The sequence below is a fragment of the Strix uralensis genome, chromosome 2 (genome assembly GCF_047716275.1).
Source record: "Strix uralensis isolate ZFMK-TIS-50842 chromosome 2, bStrUra1, whole genome shotgun sequence".
NCBI classification, from domain to species: Eukaryota; Metazoa; Chordata; class Aves; order Strigiformes; family Strigidae; genus Strix; species Strix uralensis.
Window position 1 is genome coordinate 51,364,677 of NC_133973.1, and position 12,123 is coordinate 51,376,799.

Genomic DNA, 12,123 nt, shown 5'->3' on the forward strand with positions numbered 1-12,123 from the left:
CTGATACACATGCATCAAACCTGTGATGGCAAAGTTAAACTTCTGGTGTCATGCAGAATGCTCTGTTCTGCCATAAAGCTGATACACTGAAGATAAACAGTACACAAAGTTTACTGCTGTGTATTTGTTTCAAGAATTATAGAATCACTTGTAACTGTGTATCTCTAAACCTTTTTATTTAAGAAATAATGCATGGAAAAACCACATGAATGTTTCACTTAACGTTTGTTTCAGCATGCAAAATATTCAGAAGATGTACCTCTTTTGAAAAGATCTCTTAAAAAGATTTCATTCATGGAATGTTATCTGTTACAGTAGAAGGCATGTTCTTTTTCCACCACCATGTCCTACTGCTCACATTAGGCAACCATCACTAGGAAGAAATGTGGACAAACCAGGTTTTCATGATACTCTCCATGAACTTGCCACCCACAGTGACTTGTGGCATGTGTCATTTTTTTTCGGTAGTTTCTTGCCTGAAGAATGAGATGAGGATCAGGAATCAAACTCTTGCATCTTCCACAGGAGTTCACAGGGTTGCTATTAAAATGTCAGATGGCAGAACCTGTGCGCAGGGAACTGAAGAGATGCTTTCTGTATACTTACTGAGGTTAACAAAGCTTTTGGATAAGCTCTCCGGGCTTGCTCTCTGGCTGCTTTTTGTTGGGTCTTTTTGTGTGTGGATTTTTTTTTTTTGTTGTTGTTGACTGTTTGTTTTTCAGATGTTGAAAGCCTTATTTGTGCAAGGACTCATGGCCATGCTCTGATGTATTTGTGAGCCTTTGGAGAATTAGAGCTTGAGTGAGGTTTTTTTTTTTTCCTTTCAGCAAACAGCTCTTTCTTTCTCCGTGACTTGGCAATATAGAGTATTTGTACATTTCTGTACAATATATACCCAATAATATAACAGGGTTGAAAAGATTTACACACTTGGGTTGGAACCATAATTTGTCATAACATCTGCACACCTGCATTTTTTCTAGTCATTGTGGTTTATTTATTTTTTTTTTCTTCTAGAATGGTTGCCTGGGGAAAACAGCACTGCTGTGTTGGCAGAATACAGGACATTTTCTTGAGATTCAGGATTGTTCTAGCAGTCCTTTTATTTCATTTGTTCCTGGCTACAGCAGGCAAAGGTAAGAAAATTTTTTCCTGATTTATCTAGTGTTGGCATTCCAAATAAATAGCATTAGTCTTGATGAATAGGACTTTGGTATATATTCAGAACAGGCAAGTTTCTGCCCTCTTGAAATCAAGAGGAAAATCTCATTAGTAAGAAATGGAACTGTGGGTGCCTAATGCTTTGGATATATAAACCCTATGTTTACAGTATTTGTTTTCATAAAAATCATCTGTGGTAACTTCTGTTCGGCTATGGATGAGGAAAGGAGGTAAACACAATATGTAATAACAAGACAAATTACTTTCCTGCTATTTTTTTGAACTGGAAGTGTTACTATTTTCAGAACATGTTGTTAAATCTTTTACACTGCTCTTACACAAACACCACAAGATCCTTTGGGCTTCACACGGTGCACGTATGAGCATAGAACATCTCCTGCATAGCTCTTGGTTGTGGATGTGAATGTGCCTAAAGACAAGGTAGTAAGGTCCAAAACATGTAACAGAAATGATGTTTTTGAATTTGACAGTCTATGCTCTTTATGTAACAGTAAATGAAAAATAAATTCATAAGGTTCTTGTACAAATTGGGTAACTGACGTCATGACGCTTTTGTACAAGGTACAGTAGAATCAGCAATTTGTGTTTTATTCATGGCTGTTCCGTAAGCTATCAGGTACAAGTCTGTTACTACTCTGGACCTCAACTGATAGAAATAACAGTGCTTGTCATTTGTAAAACTTCCTTATATCAATAGTGTGTAATACATTTATCATGTTAGTAATGTGCATGGAATATTAAAAAATTGGAAGTGTTTTTTGCCATGTACTTAATGGCTAGTTTTCGAAAGTGCTTCCTGTGTCATGGCATGTTATTTTACTCCAGAAGGTCAGGGTTTCTTGCAGTTCAAATGTACTTAGTAAATAAGCGTGTTTAATGACCTTGTATCAGCAATGACATTTCATAGGTTTACAGACTAGACTAATTATGATTCTAATTCTCCAAATGTAGTAATTTTCATAAAATGAAGCTTTTATTGAGACAGAATTTGAGATTCAGGTGATAAAACTGTTACTAAGATGGTGAGGTTTTAACCTCATGTACTTTGAATAGTAAAAAGGACAGGGCTGCTCAGCAGATGGGCAGATGTCATACAAGAATTTTTCCAGGGAAAATTCAACTGCATCTGGAGTTCTGAGGAGACAAGCAAAGAGGGATTTCGTCTTTCACCTATGTATCACTTGCAAGTGTCAGTAATGCTTTAAGGAAAGTTAAACTGACACAAGGGTTTATTTATGGTTCCACCCCATTTTTTTAGTTTTGTTTTTTAGGCTGTTAGCACTGTCAGCAGCATCTCTACTCAGTTCTCTCCTCATCTAAGGTGCCAAAGTACGTTTGTGTTCTTCAGGAAATATGAAGAGAGAACAACTGCCTGTGTTCTTTCCGATGTCTAGGACACTCTGGATAATGTGGTGTAGTTTATCTCCAGATATCCAAATACAACTGTGAATGAAAAGGAGGGATGAAATTAATTTTGAGGAAACAGTTCTTAGCTTCAGATTTCCAGAACATTCAGCAGAATCAAGTGACCCACATGTAGAAAGTTTAGAGTTTTAAACTTTTTATAAAGAACAGTTATGAGCTCTAGGCAGAATACATTAGGAATCAAGATTCTTATGATGTCATTTTAATGGACTGTAGCAAGCCAAATGTGTTACAGGTGGCAAACACTTGCATAGAAATTAATGACTATTGTTGTTACTGGTGAAAGCCAGATTGCGCAGACACATAAACTTGTGAATATTTTTATTCAAGAGAATACTCAACTGTATTAATGCTCAACTGTATTGATACAGTAGCTATTAGTAATGTAAGGAAAATAACACTGGTGCTTATGTACTGAGAGGATCTGCTCCTGTATGTCTAATTCTTACTACCTATGGTTAGCTATCTCCTAAAGATATCAATTACTACTATGTGAAAGTGTTTGAAAAAAGAGAGATTACATTTTTGGTTTATGTTTGCATTACCTTGTCATTCTCAGAAAGTTATTTTAAATATTTGGAATATGTGCATACGTTACAGGATTTCTTTTAGGACTAAAGAGAACACGCTTATTAAGTGGATGCTCTTAGTTTTCATGAGGGTAAAAACCTCAGTCCTTGTATCTATTAGAGATAAATATATTAAGAAGAAACAATTTACATTTCTGAAAGAGGTTAAGTGCCTGAATACAGCCAATGACACTGAAAAGTCAGCCCACAATTCCTATTGTATGGAGTTTCCTTGACTCCAAATTATGATTTTTGCTTACTTTTCTTACTCTGGAGATGTTTTGAGCATTCTTCCTACTATATTTTCCGTGCTGTGGTGATAAAGGTATGTTCATGGCTAGGTTTCTGAATGTGATTTGTATTGTCTGGACCCAAAGGAACTAATTGTAAGCCAGGAATGCCACTGTCAGAGCACAGCCAGTTCCAGCTCCTCGGTTCTACGGTCAAGGGTGGGCTGCAGCCCACGAGTACTATTACTAGAGAAAGTAAGTGATGATTAACAGAACTTCTAAAAGCTTTAAAATAATGTCATCTCCTTCTTACACTGCATCCACCCACATACCAGACTTAGCCAAGATGATGTTGATAATTATTTTCTAACTAGTATGACACTGTACTGTGTGTGTTCCACTTCAGTGAAGTGCATTTTCTGACTATGGTTATGATTTCCTTTGTGCTTTTACAGCATTCTTTGGGTCGGCAAACCATATACAATTTTCCAAGCCTTTCTTGTAACAATTCAGAGAGTATTGGTATCTATGCTCTTAACTCTGGCACCCATTTGGCACCTTTTTTTTTTTTTTTTTTTTAACTGTTTAGAGCAAAGTGGGTCAGACTTTCCAGTTTCCAGAAGGGTAGAACTCTCTAAATTCCTTTCTTAGTTTACATTAATTCTTCAGGCCTTGCATACTGATCAACAGAAGTCTTTTTGAATGATACAAAGCAGACTAGGAGAATCATCAGCAGGATTAATCTCATTTTGCATCATTTCTGTTGGTTACCAGCCTTAAGAGTGTTTTCAGCTGCAAGATTATGTCCACTCTGTCTCCCTTGACAACTTTGTAGTGTCAACTCCCCTAAAGAATGTAATAGGATTTTGCAGCCATTTAATTAATTCACTGTTGGCACATAAACACTGATTTAGTGCTTAACATGAAATCAAACATCTCTCAGAATTTGTTCATTTCCAAGATCAAGTTTGCTGATGGTACCTCAAGTTTTGATTAACATTGTTGTTCAGGAATGGACTTTCAGTCTTCCAATCTGGATAGTTAACAGTGACTTCAAGTTTTGAAGCTATGTCAGGAAACTTCCTTAACTTTGGCCATCTCTGCATGCTGAAGATTGCTTCCAGGAATATTTGAGGGTGTATGAGTCGTGCAAGTATACTTCTGACATATAGTCTCATATTACTGTCATATACTCTCGTATTACCATGCCTTTCAGAATCCACCATCTGCTAGTTAGGATTTTCACCCAATTCAGCCTGTAGCCTGAGAGTTTTTTGTTTGGTCTGTAGCTTTGTATGGCACTTTCATGATGTATGTTGAGCTTCAGGAATGATTCAGGGTTGTGAAAGATGCCTATAGGTTTCTGATAATTAACATCACAAAGGGAGTCTCAAAGCTATAGTGTGCAACAAGATCAGTTATCAATGATTTTCCATGAGACTGGATTGTATATTTTGTGTTTTGAACTTCTCCTGGTAGCTTTTACCAATCAAGCTGCACTTGGAAGTCAGGAACTTCCTCCTGTTTTTCATTTGTTGCTATTGAAAAGGAAATTTGAGAGCCCTGTGGTTAAGAGACAGAAAAGTTGAACACATTCCTGATTCAAAATTGGCCTGATGAAAGCTGGTGCTCTGGTTGGTTGAGAAGATCAAGGAAGAGCTGGTTGTGATCCTCACACATGGACAGGACTATGAATGTAACCTACCTTGGAAAAAAAACCTGATCCGAGTTGCCTGGAAATTTGTCTTTTCACAGAGGAGCTAATGGAGAAGCTTTCTTCCATTAGAAGATTGGCTGATCTTTTCCTGCTATCCAACCCTGACCAATCATGATTAATCACATGCCTTCTCTGAAGGGTACATGAAAGCTCTGCATATATGGATACATAAATGCCTCCTTAAAGGTGTCAGGAATGGGTTCTCTTGCACTGGCTGAGCATCTACCAGGCTGTTTTATGTTTTCTGTAGCTCCATTTCATGCCCCACAGGTGTTTTTCTTAGTTTGGATTTATTGTGTTGCTGATGGGTGTACTATAAAACGAGCAATCATGATAATGACTGTGCAGTTGGAATGTGCATTTTTCCACAAAGTAAAGAGTCAGCTCCAAAGAGCTTACATCTACAGCCACAAAAACCTGTACTTTCCTGTAGTGGGACAACGGAGGAAATGAGGCACTTACAAGAACTTACCAGTTATGATCAAGTCCCAGTGTTTGGGGCATTCCCTGGCACTACTAGTTTTACCAGCATTGACAGAGTCTGACACCTTGTTTTCACCTGTAAATTTACTGTTAGCACCTAAAATTCTATTTACTGTCACAGTTGAACTCTGGGTTGCCACTATCTCAATGCCTTGGTAGATTTGAGATTCACGGACCAGATGTTTCTGCAAGTAAATGTCCTGATAGAGAACAGAGAATAGGGAATGGATGGGATTAAATTTAAAATAAACCAGTGTCTCCAAAAGATATTTCCTGAAAGTTAACTAAACTAATTGTCTTTTAGAATACGGCTATTTTTTACCTTTCTTGCCGAAACTCTGCCAGTATGCAGCAGAGGATTTAAGAATCTCAGGGTTGGAAAAAATGTCGTGGAGATGCATGATCTTGTTCAGAGAAGGAGGATGCAAGGCTGGGACATGAGAAGGCAGTAAGGGCTATAGCCCCTTCTTCTAGCTCTGTTTCTGTATTTTGTCCAGTATCTATTAAATGCAAAATACCTGTGCAGTCCTGGGAGTAGGAACCAGGATCTGTGATTCTCTTTTTGCCTCCCACTTGTGGTTTGAGTGCTGCCTTAGAGCGCTACATGGTCATCCTTCATTTTGTGCATGAGTTTTACTTCAAAGCTTTCATGAGCAGCTAGGATTTGTTGACTGCCTCCAAATTTGCTGCTTCCCCACCACAAAAAAAAACCCAACAAAAGAGAAGGATACAAGGTTGTTTCTTAATGTGTTGTTTTGAAAACTCTTAGGTAAATCCCTAGGAACAGTACTATATGGAAGAATAACATTCATATAGAAGATCCTTCTAAAAACGAAATCATTTTACAAATCACCTTTTCTTTATTTAGATCAGGAGGATTTCCTAGGACAATATAAAGCCGTCTTTAAGACTGCATGCGAAGATCCTTGGATTATGTCACCAAGAATTTCTCTGCGTCCCTTGAAAGAATTCATTGTATGTGTGGACCTCAAGTTATATTCCTTGGATAGTCCCTGGACAGCGTATGTGTACAATCAAGAAACACCTCACATCAATCGCTCTGCAAATAAGTATGATCTTGGACTTACAGGAGATCATGGCAAATTGAGGATATGGTTGTTTGGAAATCAAATAAATACAACAGCAAGACTTCGTGAAAACACTTGGAACCAAATATGTATCCAGTGGAAAAGTGAAGATGAGGAGATGAAGGTATTCATAAATGGAACAAAAAAAATAAACAAAAAACTAACTGGGAAAGTTAATTTCCCTGGAAAAGGGACATTCTTACTTGGCTGTTCAAAGTTGCCAGGTACAGCTACATCACCTAACCTGGGTATGACTGGGGAACTCTACATGTTCAGAATGTGGGATAAAGCAAATATAATGCAATCTCTGGACTGCAAAGATAGTGGTGTTATACGCTGGAGAAAGGAAGATTGGGACTACAATAAGACAGTAGAAGAGGATAACTCTTTGCCATGCGGTAAGTACCATTGCACACCTGTTTTTAAAATAGCATTCTTATCAAAAGTTGGTCTGAATGTGTCTAACATTTCTCTTCCAGATTTTACAAAGGCTTTGTCTATTAATCATTTCTAGCTAAATGCTTAATGAGATCATGTGACAATCTGCAACTTTCGCCAGCTTTTATAGAAATGTGAAAAACATAGCAGCAGTTCTCTAAAGACTTTCAACTTGCTTCAACTTTTGTGTCTGTCTACTGTCCATGTAATGATAACAAGAGCAGGAGGCATCCAACCCAAACTCCTTGAAATATTAGCGCTTTCTATCAATGTTATCTTAAAATAATTAATTTATATACCTCTGTTCAGGGAAGGTCTGTCCAACAAACCAGGACTCATGGAGAATGCCCGTGACACTGGGTCACAATGAATGAAATGCCTCTGCTGGCCTGATGCTGTAGTTGGGAGCACATCTTCTCTGTTGGGTTGTGTGATTTGGGAGAGGAGCTGAAGAAAGGATGTCTTTCTTTTGCTCGTGTGTGACTGTGTTTGAAAGAACACCATCCTAGGGCTGAAAGGGAGAACATTCTGGCTACCAGACAGAAGTTCGATTCAAGAAAGTCTGCGAGAGATCTCTCTGGATAGTGGGATAAATCCTGGTCAGAGTGGAGCATCAGATTATCTTTCTCTGAGGCACAGAAAGGACAACCTTTTTGTTTTCAGTTCCAGCGCTTTCTGCCCTGAATACAGAGCATCCTTGAGCATCACAGGGCAGCTTGGTTAGGCAATGCCCAACTCCAGCCCCATCTGATTAATGATTTTAGAATTAGTGATTTAGGATCTTGTGGAATCCTTTGCATAACTCTGTAACTTTGTAACTCTTTGTATAACTTTGTAAGCTTTCTAGTGGGTGTATAAGATGCATGGTTCCCAAAGCTCCATTACTTAGCCAAGTTGAATTTTAATTATTGTGACAGAGGTTTGTTTCACTACAGAGGCCATCTCTACTGCCAAATGTAAGTTATCTCGTCTAGATAACTTGGATGAATAACAGCTTTTCAAAGAAAAGTTCACTGGATTTTTTTTAACAGTTTATTTGCCTGTTTTCAGGAATAGATGCATTTTAGCTGATTGCCCTCCCTCTCCAAGTCAGCCTGTGAAAGGCATATAATTAGCAAATGTCAGTCCAACAATTAAACAAAACCAAAGCATTGACAGTAGGAGCATATAACAGTCAGTGTCAGGCAATTTTAATTGATGGTGATCCTAGTCTTACAATCTGATTTCTTTCTATAAGTTCCTCTGTACACCTGTGTAAAAATTATCTGATTTGGGGACTTCTCTGTTAAAACAGAAGGACTTTGAGTAGTAAGTCTTAAGAAATATCTGATTTTGCATCTGCAAAGAACATAATTGGCAAAGGACTAAAGCTTTGGAAAGGGCTATGCCTCCTCTGTAGGCGCAAAAGGTGAAAAGGAAGTGGTTCATTACAGTCATAATTGTGCCGGAGGACAAGTTTCAGAATTTTTTTTATGACCTGGTTGGCATTTTGTGCCTACATAAAACAACAATTTGTAAAATGTTCAGTCAAAGGTTACCATGATTTCTCCTTTGCTTAACCACTCAAAATCTTTGTGCAGCGTAAGCCATTATCTAATTGGTGTCTCAGAGGCAGTGATGCACTCCATTAATAAGTCTGGATTTACTTAACATCACATTATTAGCTTGTTTCCTTCCCTCCTTTTCCTGCCTTTTTGTTGGCTCTTCAGATGCTTTTTCTTTTGCTTTTTTAAAATGTATTTTTATAATAATTTTTCAGATTACCAAAAATGTATTTAGTTTTTTCTTAACCGTGTGAGGTCTTATAAGGACCAGAATCCTGATTCTGGTAGGATTTACGCACATGCTTAGCACTTAAAGGCATGCTTAACTTTAACCAATTAGTTCGCTGCCCAGAAATGGATGGGATTACCTCTGCAGTAGCTATGTATCTTATGCATCTGAAGATTTGCAAGAAAGGACATACCTGATTGCTTCCCAGTTTGTGATGAGGGCTAATCACATTTCTTGGACTAATGGAATTTAGCAATAGCAAACTTGTAGATCTGAGTGAAAGATGCAACTCTTGCTTCTTCCAGTCACAGTCTTCTAGTTCTCCTCTGCTTGGTGTAGCCATTGCATGCTGAGCCAGTGCAAATACTGCAGGTACGGCCAAAGAGGGAAGGAGGCCCCACACATTGTGCGTCAGTAACCTTCCACTTACATTCCTCAGGTTCCTTTGATAATTCTCCTTTTGCTGAGAATGAGAAGTAGCATAACAGCTGTGATACGGAGAAAGAGTGCCACCGATTGAATGTATCTCACTTTAAAGATCATCTCCTGGTATTTAAAAATATGTAAGTGAAGAAAGATGTGCTCACTGTTCCGAATGCCAACTCTGGAAAATTTCTTTATCTTATTCCTTGATGAATGGTTCCTATTTAGCTACACACTTTAATGTAGGCAATATGAATGTTACCACTATTGTCTCTGCATAATCCAAGAAAGAAGTGCACTAAGTAATATAAAGCTCTGCATGATTTAAGAGAATACAAAACCACAAGAAAATAGGTGAGTTTAAAATGTTAAATGCTTGAAAAGAAATTTTAGTCATCTGTGAGCACCAGCTCTTCACTTGTCATTTTTACATGGGATATTTGCAAGTTGCCTTTAATAATAACTTGACAACTGGAAGAAATGTACTGTTTAAACATTAATCATTTCAGTTACACATTAAGCAGAAGCATTCTTAATCCAAATATAAATATCCAAACTGTTACGCTGTGCATTTATGCAAGGAGCACAGAGATTTATGCAAGGAGCACAGGGATATCTTTTACAAATGTCATTGAATAAATAAAATAGGTGATTTATGGCATAACTGTAAATAGTATTACTGACAGTAAAGCACTGTCAACTCATTTGTGGTATCAGTGCCCTAACTTTTATCAGGAGCCCAGTGCCTGTTGCTTTTGGTTGCATTTTTTGCATAAATACTATTCAGTGTTTACACTGTGGCATTTTAGATTTTTCTAAACTGTCCTGTCCAACCTTCAAGATGAAGATGTTGTCCCCTCTCTTCCATGTATCCTTTTCACTCCCAGTATTGTTGAGCCTGCTACTGGTGTTTTTGGAGGAGGTTTCCAGGCTTGAGGGAAGAAAGCAGTTTAATGCTGACTGGAGAAGTGGGAAGTGACTGGTGCCCTGTGTGACTATTTTGCCTTTGCATGCTCAAGGAAGAGGAAAACTTCAGTTTGGGCTGTTGTTCTAGTTTGCAGGTGTGGGCAATAGGAGGTATGATTTAGGCTCATGTGATCCATTTTAAAGATTTCCCGAGCTGTGTGCACTTCTGATGACAGGATCAGATTTCCTGGAAGGGAGGGTGGAGTCCCAAGGCTTCACCTCCTCAGGCAGAAGGTGGAAGTGTAGCTGCCACTCACCCACTCATCCAGCCTGCATCCCAGACTGTTGGGTACCAAGCTTTGGGCCATATTGTGACGTTTACTGAGCAGATCATGAAAGCTGGAGGTGAAAGACTAAACTATTTGCCCCAATACCATTTTCTTTCTAAAACTGTAAGGACAGAATACTACAGAAACCTTTGGAAGCTCTTAAAGGAAGTAAATGTGACAAGTAAAAATACCTAACTTTGGAGTGCCTCTTTGATGAGTCATGTACCACTCTACTTTTTACCTATTAACAGAAGGCATGTTTGACCTTCCCTTTCTTTGCTCTTGTTGCCTCCCTCTTCTGTGATACCAAAGGAAGTCACTTTTTGGAAATCAGCCTGCCAGAGAAGAGGTGATTTGATTTACCTCAGTATCTAATGTAAAAACCTGTGTAACATCAAAGCTGAGTTAAAAATATTGCACCTACATTTTCTGTTAATGATACTGAAATGAACTGGCTGAAGTGACAGACCCTGGTGTGAACAAGCACTTTCATAATTTTCTTACGTTTGCTTCTGTCCAATAGCCAGAGATAATTCATCCTTTCTTCCATGGTGCCATTGCTGAGTCAGAGCAGACATAAGGTGTCATGAGAGCCACCAAAACATAAAATTAAGATTGCACTTAGTTTTATGCTATAAACTTATACAATGTGCCTCAGAATCTAACTTACATAAAAAGTTGATGTGGGCTAAAGCCTAGAGTGGAACAATTGGGGAGTATTTTTATGTGTTACTGTTATTAATGCCTCCTATGACAGGATGATTCATTTTGGCAGAATGTTTATCCAGCTGAAAGGTTTATCAAATGTTAAAGGGACCCAATCTCTTAATAGAAATAGTTTTAATTTGAACATGAGAATTGAATGTCATTTTTTTGGTGCCTATTTCTCTAAATAGATGGATTTTAGAACAATACCGTTTTGAAATTTTGCTGTTCGGGCTACTCAGTTTTGTTCATGAGCAAGTCCTGTGAAATGTATTAATGCCAGGCACTTTCCTATAGTTCTATCCTAGTAACACTGAATACAAATGGATGGTAGTTGCTGCACAGTACTGGTGACTGATGTAATACATACTGATAACTGTTGCCTGTGAGAATGTTTAGAAGAGAATTTGTATGGACTTAAAAATGCAGTGTGGAATTGACTTTTTGATGTAAAGTGGTTTTAATTAGGTTTTTTTTAAGCCAGAAAATTATATTATGTATTGATTGGGAATGAAAACTTCCACTTCAGCATTTCTGATGAGGTTTTTTAATGCAAATCAATTCCCCTGCCTGAATCAGTTGAGTTTTTGGTGAAAAAACTTCCAGCACTAAGTTTACTATCACATCTTATTTAGAAAATCTAATATTTTTTAAATTTCCTGGTATTTTTGTGTGTATTTTAAAGTTAAAACTGATATTATCAACAATCACAGTCATGTTATCTAATGCCATTCTGTGGTGTCAGCCAAGTACTGCGGCATGGAGAGACCATATTACATAGCCACCAAGGTGTCCCTTGGGATTCTTCCATTCAGATTCTGCTGTTGATCTATTTGTGAGTGCTGACATGGTCGA

At 37.9% G+C, this 12,123-nt stretch overlaps 1 protein-coding gene across 2 annotated transcripts in view; it reads left to right on the forward strand.

The window, feature by feature from the left end:
* The first annotated feature begins 495 nt into the window (after positions 1 to 495).
* The window catches only part of ADGRG2 (adhesion G protein-coupled receptor G2), a 49,267-nt gene continuing 37,639 nt past the window's right edge, over positions 496 to 12,123 (forward strand). The window contains exons 1-2 of one of the 2 annotated variants that reach the window (XM_074858687.1): positions 496 to 1,136; positions 6,475 to 7,092. In XM_074858687.1, coding sequence (XP_074714788.1) covers positions 1,019 to 1,136; positions 6,475 to 7,092 — 736 coding nt within the window. In that variant the 5' untranslated portion in view covers positions 496 to 1,018. The remainder of the gene's footprint in view (positions 1,137 to 6,474; positions 7,093 to 12,123) is intronic. The other variant, XM_074858688.1, reaches the window with a different exon arrangement.